The 26,648-nt window shown below is 44.9% G+C and overlaps 2 protein-coding genes across 2 annotated transcripts in view; one reads left to right on the top strand and one right to left on the bottom strand.

Annotated features, from left to right (window-relative positions):
• Positions 1-12,425: 12,425 nt before the first annotated feature.
• Positions 12,426-26,648, top strand: part of FBLN7 (fibulin 7) — a 36,084-nt gene continuing 21,861 nt past the window's right edge. The window contains exons 1-3 of the mRNA XM_049784642.1: positions 12,426-12,441; positions 12,788-13,221; positions 24,526-24,685. Coding sequence (XP_049640599.1) covers positions 12,426-12,441; positions 12,788-13,221; positions 24,526-24,685 — 610 coding nt within the window. The remainder of the gene's footprint in view (positions 12,442-12,787; positions 13,222-24,525; positions 24,686-26,648) is intronic.
• On the bottom strand, positions 16,269-16,738 carry LOC126024004 (60S ribosomal protein L27-like). Its single transcript, XM_049784448.1, has one exon. It carries the CDS (start codon positions 16,724-16,726, stop codon positions 16,316-16,318), a length of 411 nt encoding a protein of 136 aa, XP_049640405.1. The 5' UTR covers positions 16,727-16,738; the 3' UTR covers positions 16,269-16,315.

The following is a 26,648-nucleotide window of genomic DNA, read 5'->3' as shown; positions in this document are numbered from 1 at the left end:
TGAGGCATATAAGACTCCCCAATTAATTGTATGACGGTTTAATCCAAAAATGCAGAATCCTGGGCTTCCCACTAGCCAAATCATACTACATCTCATGGAGAAGTCGTAGTAGAGAGTGACAGATGGTACATATGACAATTGGGAAACTGCTTCTCACACAGCCTCGCAGCATTTATACAAACATTACTTTGCTGCAGCTGGGAAGGTAAATGATGCTCTTGACAGCTCACTGCAAGTTGGAATTCAACCTTCCCTGAACATCCTGAGAAAACATCCCCTCCAGAATAGCCCTGCCTAAAAAGCTTTGTAAAGAGCATCTGCTGTTTTTGTTCAGTGGGAATTATGTCATCTGTCACTTTTTCAAACTGCATTGGCTATTTCTGAGGGGTGCTAAGGCATCCCCCCATAGAAACAGGGGCCATAGCTGGGTTCCTAAGAAGTACTGGGAAAAGTTACCTAGGGCCACTGCAACACTTCAGAAACTACTTATTAAGACTTTTATGCTGTCAAAATAATTTATTCTTAGGATGCCATCAATTATCAATTGGGCCTTTCTGTCAGTGGGAGGAACTAAGAACGAGGTTAGTTATTGTGTGTTTTTAGACAAATGCTTAGTTATCCTTATAATTTAGTTATAAAAGATGAGGTGGCTGGAAAGTTAAGTATAATAGGTAAGGTACTTGTATGTAACCAATCTGGGTTCATACCTTGCACCCCATATGGTTTTCTGATCCCTACTAGCAGTGATCTTACATGTAGAACCAGGAAGGAGTAATCCCTGAGCACTATTGGGTGTGACTTAGAAATAGTTTATGTAAAATTTTATTAAGGAGTTTGTTTATTTGAGTTAGTATTTAAGTGTTAGCTTTAAAGCATAATCTATAAGGGAAGTAGATGACTGAAGTTTAAGCCCCAGAGATTATAACAAACCCACACTTTCATTCAAATTAATAATTAAAATTTATATCTTACAGAAAATACTGGCTTTTTCTGTAATACATTTGCACTAAAGTGACCGAAACTTTGAAATATGTAAATATAAGGTTGATTTTTATATACCATTTTTAAAGAGGGCTTTAGATCAGTAGATAGTCTAAATTATACATTGCTAATTTATAGTTGAGAGATGATGTAAGTCATTACTTTTGATACTGTGTCTTAGCAGGCAATAAAGAGTATATGGCATTAAGCTATATACTTGAAATTTAACCTATTGAAACATCAAATATGTATAAGTGATAAACTACATTATACTGTACATTAAAAAACAAGTTCAGTACTGCATTAAGAAACTTAATTTATAATTAGGAAAATATTTGGGAAGAAATTGTAGGGGTATAAAAAGATTTTCTATTTAAAGGGTTAAGTTGTATAATTTGGAAGCCATTGTTTTGGATAATGAATAAAACTTGCAAACGTTTTTATTTGAAATATTGATGTATTGTTGTGCCTTAATATTTGCTTTGACTCCAATAAAGTGTTTGTGAAATTTTGGTAGATTGATTTTTTTTTTTTTATAATCTAGTGCTCGATTAGGTATATCTATAGGAAAGGTAGGTTCCAACAAGTGGCAAGACTTGAGAGAGGAGGTATAGCGAATTTGCCAACATTGGAAAAGTGATCAGCCACAGTCCTACTGGGATAGGGAATGATTGTTCTTATTATTGTGGCTGACTGACCACTGACATTAGGGCTTGTCAGCTTTGTACCAGGAGATGGAGGCGGTTCTCACCTGGGTTTGTGGAACTAGGCCAAGAAGTTGTGTGTGCATCACTTCCATTGGCAGAAAGTCTTGACCACACCAAAGGCCAGTTAGTCTGGGGAATGCCAAGAGCCAGTTCTGGAAAAGGCAAGGACGGATTTGGGTGGGTCTGCCACTGATATTTTGTGGCAATGAACTAACCAGGACTTAGAAGCATTTTTGTTTCTCTAATGTTCTAAAGTAAACACTGAGAAACACACATGTAGATTGGTGGCCCATGACCATGCTTCCAGAAACTCTAGTGATAAGCATTACCTCATCACAGCTTAGTCTATTAATATAAATCCATCCTGCCCAAGTAAATGGAACATGGGCACTTTTCTTCACGGAGATACTTCCTGCATTAGGAGTGGCAAGGTCAACTTAAAGGAAAGTAAGATCTATCATGTGGCAGTTGAGGGTGTTGGGAGTACCCCAAGAACATTCATTACCTTATCCTAACCAACAAGGTTAGTAAAACCAGTGAACTTAAAGAAAACTAAGACTTGGGGCCAGGAAGGTGGTGCTAGAGGTAGGGTGTTTGCCTTGCACGCGCTAGCGTAGGACTGACCGCGGTTCAATTCCATGTGGTCCCCCTAAGCACATAGCCAGGAGTAACCCCTGAGCGTCAAAAGGGGGTGGCCCAAAAACCAAAAAAAAAGAAAAAAGAAAGAAACTAATACTTAAGTGGTTAAGTAATTTGCCAAAGGTCATCCTTGTAAGTGACAAAGTAGTTTAATGATGGTGAGCAGCATATTTAAGTGACCTCAAACTCCTGGGGAAAAAGAAATTTTATTTAACAAATATGTGCTTGTTTCTTAGAAGATTGAGTCCGATGATGCAGCTAAAGTGATACTGAGGGGGCCTGAAAGATAGCATGGAGGTAAGCCATTTGCCTTTCATGCAGGAGGTCATCGGTTTGAATCCCGGTGTCCCATATGGTCCCCCGTGCTTACCAGGAGCAATTTCTGAGCCTGTAGCCAGGAATAACCCCTGAGCACTGCCGGGTGTGACCCAAAAACCACAAATAAATAAATAAATAAATAAATAAATAAATAAATAAAGTGATACTGAGGCTTCACATAAACAGCTAAGATGCAAGTGATTGTTATCAGCCTATTGAAATTCAAAGCTCCATGTAAAATTCAATAAGTTCCATTTATAGTTGTGTTAAAATGAGGTTACCAGGACGGGTTCCATGGCCCTTAAGTGATAACTAAAGTCCTACTGTTGCAGAGAAAACAAGGAAGAAGCCAGGTAAGGACCAGAGGAGGGAAGAGCTGAATAATGAAAACCTTCAGTTAGCTCCTTATAAAAGGTATTCACTAATTGGTCCCACAAACCAAGCAGATTGCAGAAATAACTAATGGGTGCACATCTCAGGTCACTATAGGAGGAATGACAAGTATAGCAGTTGGAATTTCTGTTAGTAAATCATATACATGTGATCCAGTTGGCCATGTCACGTAAGTGACCTGATAGGTGCATAACCATTTGCGTGGCAGAACCAACTAGAGAGTGGGAATATGTAATGTATGTTAAATCCAGTCACTATGGACTTTTGTGGAGATGAACAGTAGTATAGTGGTGTGTGGAAACAGGAGAATAGAGAAGAAGTAGTAAGAAGGGACTAATAGTGACGAACAGAATGACAATTGGGGCTGCACTCCAGGTCGGTCTCCAGCCTGCAGAGATAACCCAAAATAAGTTATTATATAGAGTTGTTAACTAAAAGAACTTGTAGGTAAGACTTCTGGTGGTCATGGTGCTAGAATGATAGTACAGGGCATGGGGTTCTTGCTTTGCACATGGCCAATCCAGGTTCAATCCCTGGCATCCTTTATGGTCCCTCGAGTACCCTCAGGAATAATTCTTGAGTGCAGAACCAAGAGTAAGCCCTGAGCATCACTGGGTGTGGCCAAAACAAAAAATACTTCTGTTAACCAGTATATGCCAATCAACCAAAATGCAGATTTGGTGGGTACCTGCTGTACTACCTGGTGTGTGGTACTGAATTCACGTGTAAATGTTTCCTTTATGTTATTTTGGAAAAAGTAATAACTGCAATGAAAGTTATTGCATAGGAAAATTTTCCCAATCTATCCAGCAGGTGGTGCCAAAGTAACAACCTTAATTCTAAGTTCTCCATATTTACCCTCTAATTCTTGCCAAAAGAAAAATAGTAGCCACTGATATTTCCTAGGTAGCATGGTCCAGACTGAGACCTCTGTGGCATTGTTAAAAGCAGGGATGAGAAACGGGGAGAAGGCAGATTCCTTTTCCTACATGAACTACAACAGCCCAGTGCCACACCCTACATCCTGTGACACAAACAGCCCAGTTATAAAGCTTAACTTTATTTAATGTCAAAGCCACCAAATTTGTTTCAGATCTATAAATCCTGGACTTCAACAGTTCAGTATTTTATAGCAGTGTCTGCTCAGTAGCGTCACAGAAAATCTGATGGAAAAGTTATATAGAAATCTACCAAGCTCAGTAACAAAAGGCTCAATCAGTACTGACCACAGTCCAGTAAATCCTTAGACACTTTAATAATACCATGAAGAGATGTAACAATCATTTCAAATTGACTCTTACGAATCTAAGTTTTGTTAATTCCATTTGCCTTTGTGTTGTAAAAAAACTATGCAGTAAATTTGTAGATGCCTACAAGTAGCAGGCTATGGCGGTAGGTGGGAGATTGAAGCACTGGTGAAAAGGTCTCACTGATGGTGGGACTGGTATCTAAACAATGCCTGAAATGACTATTATTAACAAGTTGGTAAATATTTTTAAAAAATGTTTACAATAAATACCACAATTCTCACTATCCTGGCAAAACTGTTATCATTTGATATATTTCCATTCCTCTTCAGAATTGAAACTTGAAAACTGAAAGGGCCTCAATGTCATTCATCAAAGAGAAATTTAGAATAAAGCTTCATTAGTCCCAAGTTCCTCTACCCAGAGTTGAAGTCAATATGTTCATTGTCTTTTTAGATGAAACAGGACTGAGTTGGACATCAAAATCTTAAATGTATTTTATGACTGGTGCTGGGACCACTGGAGCTATACCTGGCAGTGCCCAGGGGACAGTGTGGTTCTGAGCATCAAACACAGGACCACTGCATACCAGCCTATATTCCAGACCTTTTAGCTGTCTCCCCTTTCACTTCAGCTATTATTTTTGTCTATTTATGTGATATAGGAAGGTTGTTTGCTACTGAAATAGTGTAGGGCAGTGGTCAGCAAGCCTCGGCTCTTTACACTTTTTTTTTTTTTTTTTGGTTTTTGGGCCACACCCGTTTGACGCTCAGGGGTTACTCCTGGCTATGTGCTCAGAAATCGCCCCTGGCTTGGGGGGACCATATGGGACGCCGGGGGATCAATCGCGGTCCATTCCTTGGCTAGCGCTTGTAAGGCAGACACCTTACCTCTAGCGCCACCTTTCTGGCCCCCTCTTTACACTTTTTAATGCGGCTCTTCTGTGTGCCGGGCGGCCGCTCAAGGAGTCAGGACTCTGCTCCTAGCCTCTGTCAGTGTACGCCCTGTGTGGATCTCAAAATAAATTTCAATCGTGATTTTGGGAGATTTGGCTCAGTTGAAAAAAAAAGTTGCCCACCACTGGTAGGGTTGCCCCCATGATTTAAGAGGTCATACACAGGATGACATTTGATTTTCTTTGATTCTCTTTCCATTATTCTATTACTTTCTAAATGCTGTGGTTCTCGTGTCTTCTAATTCAAATAGTGAAAAGCAGGTTTTATAACTGGGAGTACTCTCCCCACTTAGTACAAACTGGGCCCTGTTCTCAATATCAGTCATAAAGATAAGAAATTCACCCCTCATCTAGTATTGAGTCCTTTCTGAGGTACCCATACTTTTTTGTCTCTCTCCAGTATTTTCAGTTATTTAAACTTTGTATTGTTACATGTGGGAAAAATATTTAAATAGAAAGCACTTCTCCATGAACAGAGAATGAAATCTACAATGCATTTTATAACAACACATTAATCATTTTAAAAATGTGTTAGTGGGGGTCGGAGAGATAGCACAGCGGTAAGGCATTTGCCTTAGATGCAGAAGGACAGTGGTTCTAATCCTGGCATACCATATGGTCCCCCGAGCCTGGCAGGAGCGATCTGAGCGTGGAGCTAGGAGGAGCCCCTGAGTGCTGCTGGGTGTGACCCAAAAACCAAAAACCTAAAAAAAAAAATGTGTTAGTAAAAAGTCACCTTTTTGATTTCTTAATTTAAACATCTAATCATAATTCCTTGCTAAACAGACAAATTAGTGTCCAAACTCTTTTTTATTTTTTCCAAATGAATGATGGCAACATTCATGAAGTAGAATATTTTATATTCAGGATTTTCCATATTTCTTAAGCTAAAAGAGACAGTCACATGTGTGAGTGCCACAATCCAGTGTGTGTGAGACCCTTTGATTAATACTAACAGAGGGAATGAAAGGAGGAATGGAAAAGGGGGGAAAGTGCTTGTATTTCATTAAGAAACCAAATCTCTTAGTGGTATTTGAATTTGTCCTACTCTCCACAGTACCATTGTAGGGAATAGAATGGAGCTGGAGATCGTTCCAAGTCTCATTTGCAAAGAATTATGATTATTTGACTTGTCTAGTATCTCCTTGGAAGCTTTCACTAGAAAGACATGTTTTGATTTGAACTGGGTCAGAACTTTCCCAATGTTAAAAGCCTTTTCTTTGGGAATGACTGCTAAAAAATATTTGCAGTTTAATGTTTTCATGTCACGGCTGCTTGAGGCAATAAAGAATAATGGAGATGAACAGTAGAATAATAAAAATCTTAAAAGGAAAAACTTAAAAGGATATAAAAACTCTAAAAGAAAAATAGAAGACCTAGGACATGGAAAAGTTCTGATTGTATTTCTGGGAATCTAGAATGCTACCCAGGGTACTGTGCATGCTGGGAAAGACCACAGTAGGATGTCAATGCTAAGGCCAGATTGCAAAGAGTTTGGATAAATGTTGAAGATGTACCTCACCACATACTTAAGCACTTTGATAAAAAGTGAAATATTTATTTGTTACAACTCTATAAGAACATTTTTGTTCAAGCTCTAGTTTACTGGAGTTAGGAGATGGTACAGAGTTAAGGGGCCTGCCTAGCATGTGTCTGACCTGGGTTCGGTTCTCAGCACCATGTGCTTTTCCCATATCACTGGAAGCATATCACTCAGAGCAATGCCTGATGCCTGGAGAGCCCAGCACCATCTGAGTGGTCTAGGTATCCTGGCACTACAGGATTTAAGCATATCATATCCTTGGGTCCTACATCAAATCAGTGGTCCCCTTGCCTAAGAATTGCTGCTGGGGCCCCATACCTCCCGATCACCACTTGAGAGACCCCCAGTCCTTCCAAAAAACTTAGTTTACCATTAGATGAGAGGAGGCTTCTGCAGCTACAGATTACAAAGAATACAACCATAACAGTACTAATTCAGATAAGCCGGTTTTTTTTTCTTTCAGATAAGCCATTTTATGAGCAAATAATTATTACAAGCAGCCACATAGAGTTCTAGAAAGGGGAAAGGGTGTCATTTCTAAAGTTGCCACATTATTTAGTCTCCATCAAAATGCTATCACAAAAGTAAAGAAATCAGTATGAAATCAGAATGAACCATACATGGTGGTCAGGAGAAACAATAAAAATTGTTCCTGTGGTGGGTAGCTAGTTTAGGAATTAGGAGCTTGTGTGCACCAAGCCCCACCTTCAATTCTCAACTTGTTTACTTGTCAACAAGTGTACAGCCCCATTAACCATGGTGGTTTCTGCACCACTGGACTTGAGCAGCAAAGCATTGCCAGAAGGCCTAGGCAGTCATCAAATAGTGGCCAAGTGTTGCCCAAAGTGATCCCCAGATCCTCTAAGCACTGGGGGATGGAGGTGGGGGTGTCAAAACAAAAGCAAGACAAAATAAAAACATTTCTGAGAAAGACCACATTGGGGTGGGGAATAGTTTGTTGGGGTACTTGGGGAAGGAGGATGTACACTGGTAATGAGTGTGGTGCTGGTATTACATGAGTGAGAAATCATTAATAGTACTGTAAATCATGGCCAGAGTGACAGCACAGAGGTAGGGCATTTTCCTTGCAAGAGGCCAACCTGGATTGACCCGGGTTCAATTTCCAGCATACCATATGCTTCCCCAAGCCTGCCAGGGGTGATTTCTGAGCACAGAGCCAGGAGTAAACTCTGAGCACAGCTGGGTATGGCCCAAACCATCCCTACCAAAAGAATCTCAGTCAATAAAAATATTGCAACTAAAAATAAAAAGGCCAGCCTAGACTTTTCTTCTTTTTTCTCTAAAATACCAAAGAAACACTAGACTTTTTATTTTTATTTACTTTTGGTTTTGGGTAACACCCTGTGCTGTATGATGTTCAGGGATTACTCCTGATACTCAGAATTTACTGCTGGCTCTTTATCAGTACTTCTGATGGGACTCAAAGGACCATATGTGGTGTTAGGGATCTAATTCATGTCAGCTGTGTGCAAAGTAAGCACCCTACCCACTTACTATCACTCCAACCACAAATTAGACTTCTTTTGTTTTGTTTTGGGCCGCACCCAGCAACGCTCACTGTTCTCAGAACTCTCTCCTGGGAATTGAACCCAGGTCCATCCTCGGGAGGCCAAGTGCAAGGTAAATGCCCTACAGTTGTGCTATCTCTTGGGCCCCCAAATTAGATTTTTTAAATGCAAGTTTTAAACTTACCATTGTACAAATAAGTTAAAGGAAATTAGCAGGTGAACAGTGTCTCAATAGAGATAACAGAAAATCAGAAATTAGTGAAAATCATGAATCAAAGATGGAAAGCAAATGGAAATACTTCTCTGAGGAATAGTAGTTGAAATAAAAATATTATTTTTATTAGAAATTTGAAGGGCTAGAGCAGTATAATACAGCCAGATGTGGCCAAAACATTATTAGAAGGGCTTAACAGCAATTTGGGGTGGATCACAACAAGCAGTACTCAGGGATTACTCTGGGCTCTGTTTCAAAGATTACTCCTAGTGGTGTTCAGGGTGCCAGGGATTAAACCCAGTCTGGCAGCATGCAACCTACCTGCTGAATTATCACTTTGGCTCTTAGGCACTTTATCTTTATAATTAAACTGCCACACAGCAGTATTGGGGGATTATTTCTAGTTCTGTGAGCAGGGTCACACCTGGTGGTTTTCAGGGCACCAGGAGATTGAACTGGGGTCTACTGCATGTAAGGGAAGAGTTCTAGTTCCTGTACAATCTCTTCAGTATTGTTAGGCATTTTATACCCATTATTTAGTTTGGTTTTGGTTTTAGGGCCAGCCTGCTGTGTGTCTCTGTGCTCAGGAGTGACCCTAGCAGTGCTCGGGAGATCATATGTAGTACTAGAAATTCTAGGCAAGTGTCTTACCCTCATGCAATCTCACTTTCCCTATGGTCAGTATTCTGAAAGTTCATAAAAACTCTTGAGAAATAGTTTCTACTACGCAGATGAAGAAACTGAGGTCTATAAAAGCTTAGAAGAATGAAAGGTCACTGGTAGCTTGGGGTGGAAAGCTGATTTGACACAGGGTGTCTTTTAGGGCTGTGTCCTGGACTTCAGTCCACACCGCTACCTCCAAGGGCATCATGGTTTCTGCTTGGAACTGCATCCTTGATTTTGCAACATTACCGTCCTTTGCCCAGAAATGTTGGCTGAGGTTCTGTGAATCCACTCCAACTGAACCCACCACCCACTATCGCCACTTCTCCAATGGCCCTGCTTCACCACTCCTCTAAAGCTCTCTATAGGAACAAATCTGACCAAAGTTTCAGATATGCCGTATTTGGGCTGACATAAACAAAACTTTTAGAAGTGAGTGCAGGCACTTCCCCTCTTCCCTGCCTTCTAATATTTTCAAAACGGCTGGCATCAGGAAACATGCTGTACAAAAACTACAGTATTGGCCACATGCTTGAAATTCCTGGCCCAGGCAGCTTTCTTACAACTGTAAATTTTTAATACTATCATCCCAGTAGGAATACAGCAATTTAGAAGGCAACATACATTTGATGACACCTAATGTTCAGAAACAAAAGAAGTAACAGAAAAATCAACTAGCAACTTAGTAAACCTTCTGGCAATGACTTAATGACCTGATTGCAAGATATAATCATTTTCACTAATTTTCTTTTTGTTGTACTATATTTTTTCTTTTTTTCTTTTTTCTCTCCTTTTCTTTCCTTTTCTTTTTCTTTTAATAATTTATCTCCCACTTACTTGGAGAGAAATGTATTCTGATAACTATGTAATATATGATATTTAAATAAAGAAGGGCATGCTCAGAAGTGGAATTGCTGGGTTCCATAGAAGTTCAATACCTAGGTTCCGGGTCCTAGAGTTTTGAAAAGTCCTTGGTGACCTTTAATTGTGACTGAATCCTGTGTTCCTACAGGTTTACGTAATGTTGGAAACAATGTTCAGAGGGGTGGGGATTAGAATCCTTTCAGCTCTCACAACACCATACATGAGCAGACAGGTTTTGCACAGTTCATGGCCTATGTGGTTTTGTTGGCTGGGACTTTGCATGATGTGAAATCTTCAGTGGACTCTGCCTAGCATGGGCTTCAGTAATCTGAGTGATGAGTGAATGGGACATGTTGTTGTGCTCTTTTTTCTTTTGGAAGGCTGGGGTTAAGGAGAGCCATATTCAGTGTGCTCAGAGGTTACTCCCAGGTCTGTACTCAGGAATCATTCCTGGCGGTGCTTTGGAGACCATATGGGATGCCGAGGATCGAACCCACATCAGCTGCATGTGAGGCAAGTGCCCTACCTGTCTGTCACTAATAAAGGATCCCAAGTTTCTTTGGAGCCCAACTGGGGTGCACTTGCCTGATTTACTGGTTCTTCTGCATTAAACAGTCTGGACAGGCTTGGAGACTTGGCTTCCAGGACTTTACCCAATACAGCCTGGGGATGGAGAGTAAAGTGGGGTGTACTGCTGAGTTGGAGGACCCAAGAGGGTTCATTCAGAGCAGGTGCCAGAGCACCCAGCAAAGCAACGAGATGAGTTTTTGTTTGTTTGTTTTTTCTAAAAGAAATTAAGTAGGGGAAAATAGCCAGTTGAAATGTAGATATGCCTCCAAAGTTGGTAGAAAAGAGAAAACTCCATTACTGTAGATAGACTTTGGGAAATCCTGTGACTGTGACTTTAATGATCAGTCTGAAAAGGGTTCGGAGGGGCTGCAATTACTGAGTTTTTGTATCTTGGCCAAGACATCAACCAGGCCTGCTTTATTCTGTGAAATAAGAAGTCCCTTCCAACTTAAAGCAAGCACAGAGAGGGCACATGAAGACTGAAGAAGCCTGCTTGTGGTGAGGCCTTCCAGGGAGCTCTCACCTGCAAGGCAGGCTGAGATACAAAATAAACAGTGGCCAGAATGAAGCCTTTCATTAGTGAGGTGAGGTGATGGGAGCTATGGGGAGTCACTGGGTTTGGCATGAACGGTCAACACAGTCTCTGCAGACTGGCTTGGCCTTGCTGCCCACTCCCCACACCCTTCCCACCACACATACCTGGACTGGGAGAAACAATGCTCCACCCAGCTGTCTATGAACCAGGAATGCAGGTAAGATGGCAGGGACCTGCTCTACTTCCTCTTTTAAGACAGTGGATCAGAGCAGCATGGCAGAATATCCTGGGCAAAGAATGCCCAGTGGGCACTATGCCCCATGCTTTCTGGGTATGTGCCTTTCTGCCTGCTTGGAGGAGGCCACAGTCTTCTGAGCTGACTGGGCTCTGCTATTTGAAATTTGGAAAAGACCCAATAGTTCTGGGGTGGTGGGGGGTCAAGGTGTAGATAACAGAGATGGAGCCAGGGCTTTGTGCTGGAAACCTGTGGCCCAAGCCAGGACAAGCATGTACTCATGTAAACACAGTAGCATGACTTTCTGCAGATGTTCTTCCAGGAAGAATGTATGTTGTTTCCGAGGAGCCCGGAGCATTAGCATGCAAGGAAATTCAGCCCTGAGGTTTGTTCCTCCCGCATGCTTGCCACCCACCTGATCAGGGAAGCAGCAAAGCAGCAGAACACCTCATGCATAGCCCAGCTTTTAAATGAGTGGTGTTTTCACTTATTTGGGGGGTGTGTGTGTGTGTGTGTGTGTGTGTGTGTGTGTGTGTGTGTGTGTGTGTGTTTCCAGGAATCAAGTTCAGAGCCTCACACATGCAAGGCAGCTAAGTCTATACCAAAATCTACCGCAGAGTCGCAAGCCCAGCTTCAGCTCTGAACTAAACTTGTGTTTCTGCATCTGTCTGCGGACTGGAGACCAGTCAAATCAGTTAGATAGATCTTCAGGTGGACACTTGTGTCCCCCTCCTCCCTATACCAAAAAGCTTTACTTTTTGTTTGTTTGTTTGTTTGTTTTGTTTTGTTTTTGGGTCACACCCGGCGGTGCTCAGGGTTTACTCCTGGCTGTCTGCTCAGAAATAGCTCCTGGCAGGCACGGGGACCATGTGGGACACCGGGATTCGAACCAATCACCTTTGGTCCCGGATCGGCTGCTTGCAAGCAGCTTTACTTTTAAAAAAGTCAATCTATTGTATTTTAAAGGTCCATCTAAATAATCATTTAACAAGTCAATGTAATCTATGAACCTAGATCTTAGCTAAACTAGCCATGGTGGTGGCGGCCGGTAAATTTCAAAGCAGAACATGAACATGGATTTGCTTTTCTGTTTGGGGGCCACATCCTGCGGTGCTCAAGCCTCACTCTGGCTCTATGCTCAGGGATCACTCCTGGTGGGGTTCGGGGGTTGGGGGGGGAGGGAAATCTATGCATGATAGATGCACGGCTGCGTGCAAGGCAAGCAAGCACCTTCTCTCTGTGTTCTCTTCACCCAACACCTGGATTTGAAGCTCAGCTTCAGCCTGGGTTCTGGGTTCTGGGTTCTGGGTTCTGGCTGTGGGCTGCTGCCGGGAGCCTCAGCTCCCGCGGGCTGGGAAGGGCTGGCCCACGGTGAGTTCCCACGTTCCCATCAGTGTTCTGGGGCGCCGGGGGCGCAGCCCTCCCGGCGCCCTACCCCGCAGGAGCCGGGCCGGTGCCCGCGCTCGGCCTCGGCTGCGCGCCCGGACTGCTCTCCTCGGGACGCCGCGCGGGCTGGGCGCGCTCCCAGGCGCATTCCTGGCCGGGGAGCCCCTCCTCCCGCCCCGGCCCCCGACTGGCGCCTCTCCCCGCGCCGCCCGCTCCGTCTCGTGCGCGCGTGGCCCCGACCTGCGCCCCCTTCCCGGCTTCTGCCGCGCTCCCGGGGCCGCGTGCGCTCTGCGCCGTCCAGGCAGGACCCGCCGCACCGGGAAGGCGAAGGGACCGAGCGGTCGTCTTTTTCCGTGCCCAGGGCACAATGGGGCCCAATTGTCCCCGCGCACTCGTGCTCCTTCTGCTCCTTCTCGCCAGCACCCCGTCGTTGGCTTCCCAGGTCAGTGTCCTGACCCCCCCACCCCAGTCCCTATTCCCCCCAACATTTTTTTCTCCGACGCGCCTGCAAGGAGAAGCATCGCTTCTGGGGTTGGAGAACCAGAGCTTGCCCCATTCCCCTTTTGGGTTGTGAACTTGGCACCATCCAGGGGGGCTTTCTGTTTGCAGAATTATAAATGAGGTATTGGACCCCCATTTTTCATCTCGCACACCCACCTGGAACCCACCTAGACGTTTCCAGGCTGCTCTAGATGAGTTTTAGGGGTGGGGGCCTAGGAGGTCGGTTGGGGGAAGGGACTGGAGGAAAAGAGTCCCCCCTCTCAGCCCCTAGGAAATGAAGGTTCTGGAAGCCAGAATCTCTGGCAGGTTCGTGCTGAGCTGTGAGAAGACCTCTGCCCACCCACCTCCCAACTTTTCCCGGTCTGAGGAATCTTCCCACATTGGGCTCAGAAACTAGCCTAGGCTGCCTTTGGAGTTTCCTGGCTGGCAAAGGGGCCCGAAGTTGACCGAGGCTGCCCTTCTTGGGCTGAGCTTACAGATCTGAGACTTAAGGCCGTTTTTCTTAATTTTTCTGACCCCCCCATTTGTTGGAGATCCGCTGGGTTTCTTTATTAACAGTTATGAAGTGATAGTTGAGATGGTTAAGGTGGAAAGAACATTTTCCGCAGGTGGAGCTGGGCAGACCCTAAGCTAGCGCAGACTGCCAATTCCTCACTCTGGAATAGTGTGGCAGTGTGGGCCGGTGGGCAGCTTCCCATTCCTGGGGTGCAGGGAGGCAGGGAACAGGTGGGAGGAGGCAGGAATGCAGGTGCTTCCGGAGCACCAGGCTCTTATCTTGCTCCTATCTTGCAAACACCCTGTGGGGTGGGAACTATTCCCATTTTGCTGATGATGAAACCAAAGCCCAGAGATTGCCCCCTCCTTAAGGTTACTCAGCCAGGGACTCAATTTGGTTTCTCCATGATTTTCCCCTTCCCCGTGGATTTCATCTCTGTACCTCAAAAATACATCCTTGACCAGCTAGCGTGTAGGGAGTTGGAAGAACTCAGTTAAAGCAGACAGGGGGAAGTTAGTGAAGAGTGGCTGCCATACCACCAGAGCCACTGTGCCTCTAGGCAGGAGAGGCTTAGACTAGGCCCATAGTGAAGCCTGCACACAGAACAAAGGGCCTCTCCTCAGGCCCAGACCTAGAGCCAGAACACAGGAGTATCCCCAAGCCTGTTACCCAGTCCATGCCATCAGTTAGGGGCAAGGTAGTCAGCGTGTGGAGGTCATGCTGGAGAGCCCTTAGACCCCGGGATATTGGTGGGAGTGCTCTTAGGTCCTGAGTCTAGGAGGTCTGCCTGGCCCCTCCCTAGCAGGCCATCTTAAAGTCTTCATCATCTGGGGCCCGAGAGATAGCATGGAGGTGGGGCGTTTGCCTTGCATGCAGAAGGTCAGTGCTTCATATCCGGGCATCCCATATGGTCCCCCGAGCCTGCCAGGAGCGATTTCTGAGTATAGAGCCAGTAGTAACCTCTGAGCGCTGCCGGGTGTGACCCAAAAACTAAAAAAAAAAGTCTTCATCACCTATCTGAAGGTTTCTTTATCTGTGAAAGTATCTGTCTCAATGGTCTGTGTGAGAGGAAAGAAGTCATGGGACTTACCCAAAGAAGTTGGTTTGCACATTTCTGGAAGGCCTGTGTGGCTAGAGCCTGCTCACTCAGCTCCACTTTGGGGAGCCTGGGTTGGATCTTACAGAAACTCAGCCCCTCTGCAGGTCTCACCTGTGAAAGTCATGTTTAAAGGCTCCTTGTTGGTCCCAGTCTCAGCTCTGATGAGTGCTTTTCCCAGCCTGACTAAAACTTCCCCTCTCTCCCACTTTGTGACTTTTATTCGGTAACAAGATGGACTGAGCACATCTGTAATATGCAGTTTGGGGGTTGTTTCCCCCCTCTATGTGGGGTTTGCACCCAGCAACTATCAGAGGGCAGCTCCACTGTGGGATGGGTGAGGTCAAGTTGGTGCTGGGCTGAGCAGAACGGAGCTGCCCAGTCTGGGGGGACACACTGGCTTTGCCATATCCAATATCCTAATGAGCATCTAAAACTCTCTGCCTGCTGCAATCCAGAGATCCTGACTCTGAGGTCACGGCTGGTTCTTGGGCCATTAATATCTTTATTAATGATAATAAATCCTGAGGGATCTAATGAAGCCATTGCTGGAGAGACAGGGGACACCAGCTTTCAGAGTGAAAAGCTATGGACCGGCTTATGGACTGTGTTTTGGAATTACTGTCAGTTCCTCTTGGAATATTTGACAAAAACAGTGTTAGTCAGTTCTTTTCTGGAAGGCTTTCAACTATTTAATTTCTTTGAAAGATATAAAACTGTTTAGGTTAACTTTTCTCCCCCTCCATTTAGGTGTTTTTTTGTGTTTGGTTTTTTTTTTTTTTTTTGGTTTGGTTTGGTTATTTTGGAGATTTGTGACTTTGAAAAGATGGGTCCATACTGTTTTCAGAGTGTCTGGACTAGCTTGCATTCTAGTGGATGCTGCCTAATGGTACTTTTTCTCATCATCACCTCAGGATTTTTTCCTGGTCTTTTTCTTAGTTTGCTTGCGTTTGGACTACACCTAGCGGTGTTCAAAGCGTATCCCTGGTTCTGGAGGACCATAGTGGTGTTAGGGATTGAGCCCAGTTCAGCTGTGTGCAAGGCAAGTACCTTAACTGTTGTACTCCCTCTGGTGTCTCAGGGATCACTCTTGACAGAATTGGGAAGACGAAGTATACAGGTCGACTGTATACAAGGCAAGTGCCCTACCCACTCTCTGGCCCTTCTCAGGGTCTTTAAAGAAGTTGATAAACATGTCCTGTTGTCCCTAGAATCCTGTTAACCCTCTGATCTAGATTCTTCACACTGACCAAACACAGTGAGGAATAACACATGGAGCCAGTTGCCAACATTTGAGCAATTTTGGCTCCAAGTTAAACTGATTTTCTTATTACAGAACTTTTAAAGGGTCTTGCACTTGTTAGTGTGCATTGTGGGCCTTTGAGAAGGGATTAAATTTTTTTTTAAATTTGTTTGGTTTTTAATGATGGAAACAAAACAGATTTAAAACCGCAGCTTCTGGAAGAACCACTTGTTCTTGCCGGTCTTGTATCTCTCCTCAAACTTGACCTTGGCCTCTCTGTGGGCCTTGCGCTTAAGAGCCGGGTCTCTGAAGACATCCTTATTGACTATGGTTTTGTCCAAGGGGATGTCCACGGAGTACCTTGTGGGCATAAGGTGATTATAGTTATATACTTTCACAAAAGACTTGATCTTTGACCTTTTGGCGATTTTCTTCTTGCCCATGGCGGCTGTCACTTTGAGTGGATAGCGGTCAATTCCAGCCACCAGGGCATGGCTGTAGGGGCGGTCTGAGGTGCCATCATCAATGTTCTTGACGATGACTGCTTTGCGTCCTGAGTAGCGTCCGGCTAGCACCAGGACCACCTTCCCGGGTTTCATAAACTTGCCCATTTCGACAGCAACCACTCGGGCCTACAGCAGAAAGCGGGATTAAATATTTTATGAATTTTATTTACCGAAGTACTTTCTCCATTGAAGTCTACTGGTTCTTTTTGAGAATAGGAATGGTAAGTTCTAGAACAGATTTGTCAGAAGACTGTCCCATTCACAGAGACAAAGTCTCTGGCTGGCTCAGATGTTAGCCAAGTTCACACAATGAGTCCATGGAGTTAGAATGGTTTATCAAACATATCTATTAGGGAGACAGCTCCAAGGATTCATGATTAGTTGGGGGCATCCACCCTGGCCAGAACCCCAGAAATCTTGGCAAATCCTGTGGTAGGGACTCTCTTAGAACATCTTCAGCCACAGGGATATGGGACTCATTCAAATACCAAATGAAGTATTTCATAAAACCAAATATTGTGATGGCCATAGTCACGGAGAATAAGACAGACAAGGTACCCTAAAAACAGCTCTGGGGACAAGCAGGAAATTTGCCTTGCATATGACCAACCCAGGACTTATCCCTGGGACCCTGTATTGTTCCATGAGTCCCTGCAACAGTGATCCTTGAGAAAGGATCTGGAGTCAGGTTTTTCTTTTTTGGTTTTTGGGTCATACCCGGCAGTGCTCAGGGGTTACTCCTGGCTCTGCACTCAGAAATCACTCCTGGCAGGCACGGGGAACCATATGGGATGCCGGGATTTGAACCAATGACCTTCTTCATGAAAGGCAAACGCCTTACCTCCATGCTATCTCTCCAGCCCGAGGAGTCAGTTTTGAGTAACATCAGGTGTGAGCTCTCCCAAAACTAAAACCAACTGTCTGGTTCTGGATATGAAAATGATTGAGCAGGGGTGGCAGCATGAGCTGGTACTGCGGGACTTGGTCATTATCTAGGACTGCTGCCTGGTATAGGGAGGAACACACAGGAGACCCAGAGATCAGGACATTGAAGTCAGATGTCATGCATGGGGTTCTTCATCACATATGTCTATGTAAGCAAAGTGTTGAGGCCCCAGAGCTCAAAGATGTCTGTGTTCTGATCCTCCAAACATGAGACACTAATCTGGATTTTAGCCTTGTGAGACTCAAGTCAGACTTTCCACATACAGGGTGTAATAAACTTGTGTTGTTGTAGGTTGCTAATTCATGTTTTGTGGCCAAAAAGAAACCAAGATATTTCTTGAGAGGATATATTTTATTTTTCCTTCATCACCATTCTGGTTAGCTGTACTCAGAATTAGGACCCTAAGGTTCTGTCATAAATCCCAGGTCTCCCTCCGTGGAATCAGGTTCTGTGCCCCTCTCCCCACCACGTAGTCAGCTGCCAAGGACTCCATTTTTCCCAGAAAATTTAGATGTTCCTTTTGACCAACTACATGCTAAACCTTAGTTCCTGTGTGATTGTGCATTCATGTGTGTTGTACTCACCACAATAGCTCCATGCACTCCTCAAAGTGTGAGAGTGTGTGTGTGGGGGGGGAGAAATAGCAGAGTTGTTTAGAAAGGCTACTAATAAAGCTGTTAATCATGGTTCCATGGGCTTAAAATGAAGACAAAATATGTTTTCTGGGTGTGTGTGACACCATCTATCAACTGAGTATGCCAACGTGTGACTTCACCAGTGGTCAGACAGAGGTAATAGCAGCTGCCAGCAGGACTGCAAGGGGGACTGAGGGGAATGAAGAGCTTCTGTCTGCGTAGCCTGGCACATGAGAGGAAGAGGGAGAGTCAGTGTCTTGTTCCTTTTCCTCCACGGCTTTCTTTCTCTTTTCTAAATGGTCTCCTTCTAAATGGATGAAATCTCAAAAGGAACAAGGAAAATGAGCCCCTTTTTAATGTTATGACTTCAGGTTGTTGAGAAAGGTGAGGAGGACTCAGTGCCAGGCAGGCCCCAGCAGGGGGTTATAGATGTGTGCATGTGTGACTTTGTGCATGTGTATGTAGTTGACTATGCATGTGCACAAATGAATGCGTGTGCTAATCTCTCTAATGGATGGGCGTTAGAGATTCGTGCAAAGGTGAATGTGCAAGCAGACTGAAACCCACTGACAGCAACGAATGGAAGATAGAATGGTTTGTGTCTGGGCATATTAGCAGAGCTCACACTATTTCCTCCTCATTCATTTGTTTTTGGTTCATTCAAAGGAGCATCTTGTACACACTCCAATCCTCTATTAGTAATGAAAATTCTAAGGTGCCAATTACTTGCTTTCTGTCATCCTGCATGCTAAGGGTCAGGAAAAACCACCCATGATCCCTGTTGAGTTCAGTGAGGGGTTCTGCAGAAAAAGGAGTCAGGAGATGGCAGAGGAAGGCTCAGGGAGGTGCTCTGTGGTTTCCTCCCTAAAGTCACCATTAAGTTAAGTTGCGAGTTAAGTCCTGGCCATGTCTCAATGGCCATATGTCTTACTAGGTTTCCTTACCTAAAAGGGTGTGTACTACTGGTCCCAGCCAAGGTTTTCCAGAGCATGGCCAAATTAGTCATGGGATATGTGCCAATCATGCTGGCTCCTGATGCCTCTGTTGGCCTGACTCTCTTGAATATTATTACATAAGGACCACACTTGTACGCCTGGAGCTGTGGTCTTGAAACCTAGGGGCCTCAGGGCTAGGCTAGACCTGTGCTTGCTCTACCACCCAATACATCACTTTTAGTTGAAGCCCCACACCTGGTAATTCTCAGGTTCACTTTTGGTGGCACTTGGGGGACCATATGTGGTGCTGAGGATCAAAGTGTAGTTGGCCACATGCAAGTCAAGCACCTTCCCCCATTATACTATCTCTTTGGACCTTCCATAATCATTTTTCAAAAAATATGAAGGAGGTTGTGTATGAATATAGAATATTGGGCTGCAACATGGTAAAATTCCCAAGTGCCCTACACATCCTGAGTGGGGAATTGGGATCATTGATTTTATGTGTTTGGCTGAGTCTTTTACCCAGATACTTAGGCAAACATCAGTCTTGACATTGCTGTGAAAGTAGATTTTAGATGTGATGAGCATAAAATCAGAAGGCTTGGAACAAAGAAAATTGTCTTCTGTGATATGAATTGGCTATATACAAAAGCCCAAGGTCCCATGAGTATGGGCTTCTGCCCCCATACTGTATTTGTCAGCTATTGAGTTCACAACATCACTGCCTACTGTATCCCCACCGATTAGCAAGTCCTCTGTAGCTGTGTAATAATGCTTTTGACTACATCTACTTCTTCTTCTCCCTTGCACCTACTCAGCTGTGTGTGTATCATCTGTAGAGGCCTGAGTCCACGCATCAATTCTATTGGTCCTTCCAATCCAGCTTGTTGTGTTTCTCTGGAGAATCCATACTCAACAGGGTTGGCGACTCCCCAACTGAATTCTTTTACTTACTGCAGAAGCACCCACTTTCCTTCCTTTTCTATGTGGGTGTTGGATAGAGGTCATAGGGATGAGGGAAGTCAGAATTACAGCCCACCTCTGACTTGGTGTACAATAAAAACAACTTCTGGAGAAAAGCACACACAGATCCGACATGACTCAGAGGCTGAGGGCTTGGAGCCCTGGCTGCATGTATACATTTGGCAAGTGCACTTGGTCCTTCTAGACCTTACGGCATCAAAACATCTGTGTTCCCATGAACAAAATGCTGACGAACACATAGCTGTGGCTTGGGAGCAACTAACAAGAGACTGTCCTCCATGGCAGGAAGGGGTGACTAGGGCCACTGGAAAGGTCCCAGGGTACCTAGGTAACTCAAAAACAGTTGCTCTGCCAAGACAGTCACTGTGAAGACACCCCCAGAGCAGTCATGTGAGAACAAACTGGTTAACCTCATGCACCACACACACATCTTGAAAGCTCACTGGGCCTCTTGGTCAGCTGTACCCCTGAACCCCCAGCACTGACCTGTGGGTTCCAGACTATCTCTGCCGCATCACGGCTTGGAAAGCGGAGGGCAAAGTGACTTCTGTACACTTCTCTACCGTTCCATGTTTTGTCTGCCAGCACTGGCACGGATGTGGTGGGAGAATGAGGAGAAGTTTAATCACAGAATTAATAGATCTTGTTGGGGTGTTTTTTCTCCTCCTCCACAATAAAAATGGTTTCCTGAATGTCTTTTCTTGGCTCATTTCACTTGAGTTATTAACCCAGAGAAATGGAAGCTATTTTTCATTATTTGTTGTCAGTGGCATAAACCAGGCATGAAGCCACCTTTTGAAAGGATGGAAATTTGTACCACTTAATGGAAATCTTTTGAAGTAAAATAGGAAAAAATTTCACAGGCACTAGCCTGTGAAAGTTGGGAACTGAGTCTCTGGGTCACACTTTCAGAAAAATCTCCTGTCCCAATCCCCACTTCTCACAGGAATGGCTTTGGTAAGTCTTTCTGCCACAGTGAGAAGTCAGCTAGGGGTCTGTGTTTTTTTTTTTTTATCTTACTTTTTGTCATTTAGTTGGGGGGGGGCGACTTTACCTGGCGGTGCTCAGGGCTTACTCCTGGCTCCTTACTCCTTATTTCTGGCCCCACGCTTGGTGGGGCGGTAGTGCTACTGATTGAACATGGGTCAGCTTCATGCAAGGCAAGAGACTCCCATGGTCCTATCTTTCTGCCCCTACAGTTATTTCTGTAATTGGGATTTGGGACCCTGAGAAGAGATGAGACTGCCCAAAGCCGGCCTTCTGTGATTGGCTGAGGTTGAAAAGCTCAAGAACATTCCCTTGGGGCCCACTTTCTGTTTGCAGCCTTGGATGCCCTCACAGCTCCTGGGGCTGACCTTCCAAGGATGCTGCTGTGAAGAAGGAAACTGCTGTGTTCCTGTGGAGAGCTGGGGAGGAATATGTGGGAGGGGGAGCAGCAGAAAGCACAGCCTCGTCCCCAGAGAGGTGGGATCCCCCAAAAGGGACTGAAACCATAGTGCAAGGGGTAGGGCCTTGTACCCATCTGATCCAGGTTTGATCCCCGGCACTACTTTGGTTCTCCAACCCCCTCCAGGAATGATCCCTCAGCTTGGCGCCAGGAGTAAACCTTGACAGTGGGTCTAAGACAAAAGAACTGAGTAACTGATAGGGGCTTGACTTTAAGCTATTCTTTTCCTCAGTGAAAGAGACAGTCCCAGGCCTTTCCCAGGATGGCTGTCAGCCTGGAATACTTAGTTGCTTTGTAGACTGGAACTTCACATTAGTTTCCCAGAAGCCATCTATCTAAGCAGTTTTTTCAGTAGACTGTCGATATGGGTGTGGGAAATCAGGTCTTGGTGGGAGCAGGATCAGGGGAGGGTGCAGGTGAGGGAGTTGAGGAGCTCACTCCCTGGTGTGGTGCCCCAGAAGTTGCTTGGGAAGAGGGAGGAGGAAGGAAAGCAAAACTTTTAGGTGCTGGACAGGGTGGAAGCCAAGGGCACCCCTCCCCCCAGTATGAACAAGTGCCAGGGCGACTGGAAAGGCTTTGTCAAAAATGCCCATTGAAGTGTGCAGTGAGTTATTAGTTTGGTGAGTTCTATAAGATGGCCTGGCAGCATACCTGAGATAGCTGTGGGGGCAGCACCCCAGTGGCCAGACTGTTAGTCAGGTACCACTTGCCCACATCCTGCAGTGCTGGGAGGACATAGGTGGAGAAAAAATACAGGACCTTGAACAGAGCTGACCTAGGTTTGATCCCCAGAAACCTGGTGAACACCAGAACCCAGCCCTAAAACAATTTTATTTTTCACTTTTGGAAGCTTTTTGTTTATGTTCTGGGGACACTCCAATGATGTGCAAGGCTTGCTCCTGGCTCTACACTCAGGAATTACTCCTGGAGGTGCATGAAGGACCATATGGGATACTTGGGATCAAACCCATGCAAGGCAAATGCCCTACCCACCATACTATCGCTCCACTCCCTCCCCTCAGAACAGTTTTTAAAGTGTAGATATGATGTGCCTTATGGGAAACTTTAAATATGAACAACCTAATGATTGTTCTCGTTAAACCATCATGATCCACAAGCTCATCCCAGAGACCATTAGGTCTTCTTAATGTACCGCTTTCCAGCTTTCTGAGAAAGGTAGAGTCAGAAAGCTGAGTCAGGCTGGGAGAGGCACCACTGGGTCACATAAGCCCACAGAGACAGCATCAAGGTCAAAGTCCTGTGAGTCCCCACTTCTGTGTTTCCCTTCGTGACCTGGCTCTTCTAGGCAATTAATCTTGGAAATCTTTTTTTGTTTGGTTGTGTTTTCTTTTTTAATTTTTTATTTTATTTTGGGCCACACCCAGTGACACTCAGGGATTTCTCCTGGCTATGTGCTCAAAAATCGCTCCTGGCTTGGGGGACCATATGAGACGCCGGGGATCGAACCACAGTCTGGCCTAGATCAGCGCGTGCAAGGCAAACACCCTACCACTTGTGCCACCGCTTTGGTACCTAAACTTGGAAATCTTGACCTGTGGAACACAAGCCCGATGCCCAGGTGTTGCTTTCAGTCTTATCATCATGAACTCTGCTGCTTTCTAGAAATATAAAGAACTGGGCATTGAGTTTGATTTTTTTTTTATTTATGGGTGGGGGTGTGTGCTCCAAAGCAGGGGCGCTGGCATAGTTGGCCAGCTGTTCTGGATGTTTCAGTGTCTGCTAGAATTCAGTGCTAGGTTTCATTGGTTTGGGGACCAGAAGACTTGCTGGAAACCATTCTGTGTTAGGGATAGAATCTGGGTCCTTACTATTCAGGGTATATGCTATTATCTATCGATGTGTGTCCTTGGCTTCATGACTTTTGTTGGATACTCCTTTAATTCTGTTGAGCCTTTTAATTTCTTATTTGTCCTGTTATACTGTTTAGAATAAGAACTACCAGGCATTGCTGTTGTTTCTACCTTGTAGTTTTATTATTCACTTGCTTTTAAAATTGTCTAGGGGGTGGGGTCGAAGAGATAACATGGAGGTAGGGCTTTTGCCTTGCATGCAGAAGGACGATGATTCGAATTCCAGCATCCCATATGGTCCCCTGAGCCTACAGGAGTGATTTCTGGGCATAGAGCCAGGAGTAACCCCTGAACGCTGCTAGTTGTGACCCCCCCCACTAGGGGAGGGCTGGAGTAATAGCACAGTGGTAGGGCATTTGCCTTACACCCAGCTGACCCAGGACAGATCCGGGTTTGTCCCCAGCATCCTATATGGTCCTCTGAACCTGCCAGGAGTGATTTCTTTTTTTAGTTTGTTTTGTTTTTTTGGGGCCACACCCAGTTATGTTCAGGGGTTACTCCTGGCTATGCGCTCAGAAATCGCTCCTAGCTTGGGGGACCATAAGGAACACAAGGGATTGAACCGAGGACCATCCTGGGTCAGCCACATGCAATGCAAACTCCCTACCACTGCGCCATTGCTCCGGCCCCTCTGCCAAGAGTGATTTCTGTGCACAGAACCAGCAGAACCAGGAGTAAGTGACCCCTGAGCACTGCTAGATGTGTCCCCTCCTCCCCCGCAAAAACAAAAACAAAAACAAAAACTGTCCAAGGGAGAGATGAGGAATAATTTTACCAGAGAGTCAATCCAGAGAGGCTTAGGAAGTATGGAATAACGGACACTGAGTAGAATGCATTTTGAGCTGAACTTGTTCAGAGGCATCTGCCCTTGACAATGGAACTGGGAGTTTTGTTTGTTTTGGTGAAGGCTGAAGAGGGCACTTGAGGCAGTTAGGTAACTAACTAACTAGACAGACATCACTGACCAGCTTGTGGACTCACAGGAAAGGACGCAATGGGAGACCACTTGAATTTCATGGACCCTGAGCAGGCCTTTGGGAGCAATGTGGTCTCTGTAGGTGATGAGATACTTCCTCTCCCCAGAACTGTCTCAGCAAACAGCAGCTCCTCATGGCCATCCGCCAGCTGCAGCAGCTTCTGAAGGGCCAGGAGTCTCGCTTCACCGAGAGCATCCGAAGTATGAAGAGCCGATTGACCACATTACACAACTTTGTGAATAGAGCGGGCCCAGACAGCTCCCAAGGTAGGTCCCCATAACAGCACCAATGGCCTACCGGACACTCGGATCCTTCTCACATGGGTTCTCTTCCTATCCTGACTTGTCCATGCTCACTGAGTCTCTTCATAGATCCTGGGCCTGGTCTTCCATCTAGGACCCACTTCTAACACAAACTGGTGGGTGATGGGAGGTATAAGATCATCAGCCTGCTCTCCTTCTTCACCCCCATTTTCTCTCAGATCTTTCCAGAAACTTGTGTCTACATATTATCTCTACAAAATTGTAGTTACAAAAGTCACTTTTACACCTAAGTTGCTTCTCCCTTACCTAACCAGGTAGACCAATTAGCTTCAGAGAGCGTGCGTGTGTGTGTGTGTGTGTGTGTGTGTGTGTGTGTGTGTGTGTGTGAGAGAGAGAGAGAGAGAGAGAGAGAGAGAGAGAGAGGTGTTGTGTGTTCTAATTTTTGTACTTTTTTTTTTTTTTTTTGGTTTTTGGGCCACACCTGGCAGTAGCTCTCAGGGGTTACTCCTGGCTCTGAACTCAGAAATCGTTCCTGGTAGACTAGAGGGACCATATAGGATGTTGGGGATTGAACCCGGGACCATTTCAGGTCAGCTGTGTAAAAGGCAAATGCTCTGCCCTACCTCCAGCTCCTTTTGTACTTTTTTGTTTGTATGTTTTTGAGCCACACCCGGTGATGCTCAGGTCCTGGCTATGAGCTCAGAAATCGCTCCTGGCTTGGGGGACCATCTGGGACACCAGAGATTGAAGTGAGGTCCGTCCTGGGTCAGCTCCTTGCAAGACTGTTCTTTTTTTTGATTTTTGGGTCACACCCAACAGTGCTCAGGGGTTACTGCTGGCTCCACACTCAGAAATCACTCCTGGCAGGCACGGGGGACCATATGGAATGCCAGGATTTGAACCAACATGAAAGGCAAACGCCTTACCTCCATGCTATCTCTCTGGCCCCAAGATTGTTCTTTATTTTTTTATTTTTTTTATTTCTAATTATGAGAACAATGATGCAAAGAGGAGAAGGTAAAGTTACAGTGGAAGGACAATCGCCCATAAACAAAGTTCTCAAAAGAAATCCCCTTGCTGATGCCTAAATACTGAACTTACAGTCAAAGAACATTAAGAAAAATAAGGCAGAACCCATGTACAATTACTTTGTCCACAAATCCCCCGATTGTAGTACATTATAACATTTCTTAGCAGTACACAAAACAATCTAAAGCCATGAGATTTATGTGACTCCTTAAACATTGAAGGCATAGTATTTTTTATATTTTCATGCACATGCATATTAGTTTAAGTTAACATCAAAAGTTTAAGGTTTTTTTTTAAGGGTTAGAGTCAAAAGAGCACAGTAAAACGGTGTTAGAGTGGCAAATATTGTTTGCATAGGCCCACCAAAATGTGGGGGACATGGAAAGGAAAAGCCTTGGTCTAAATACAAGGAGACCCTACCCCTGAAGTTTCCTGGCATAAGACCAATTCTAGGCTCCAGGCAAACTAGTTTATTCAAGCCAAGTCATTGTCTGTAGTGCCAATACAGTTTTATTTTTCACTCAGTCTCTATTGTTGGCATCAGGTTTCTGTATTAAGATTGTTCTTTTTTAATGTTCTATTTTAAGAACAGTTTTAAGTTCCACAAAAGTTCTCCCAATTGAAGCAAAAAGTATGAGTTCTCTCACACAGATATCCTTCCAAATTACACAGCAGCACCCCCAAGCCCCTGTATCTATGTCCCTCACTTGTTGACCTGTGTGCTCACTGTACAGACCATGGACCAACATTGACTTCATGTTTTCCAGCTTGGAAACTCAGCACCAGGGGCAAGAAAGGATTGCTGAGACAGGTTCTCTTTTCTGGTGAGGTCAGAGAGGTGTTGGAGCATTTACTTTCTCAGAGGATTGGTAACCAGTGCAGACTGCCCAGCCCTGGCTTTTGTTTCTGTTGGCTCAACTGTCCAAAATTTGGCCTG

The sequence above is a fragment of the Suncus etruscus genome, chromosome 12, assembly GCF_024139225.1.
Source record: "Suncus etruscus isolate mSunEtr1 chromosome 12, mSunEtr1.pri.cur, whole genome shotgun sequence".
Classification (NCBI taxonomy): domain Eukaryota; kingdom Metazoa; phylum Chordata; class Mammalia; order Eulipotyphla; family Soricidae; genus Suncus; species Suncus etruscus.
Note: the sequence above shows the minus strand (reverse complement) of the source record. Positions and strands in the feature narration are given on the sequence as shown.

What these genes read in the sequence shown, in the direction of transcription:
- LOC126024004 (XM_049784448.1), bottom strand. Translation starts at nt 16,726, where the DNA reads ATGGGCAAGTTTATGAAACCCGGGAAGGTGGTCCTGGTGCTAGCCGGA.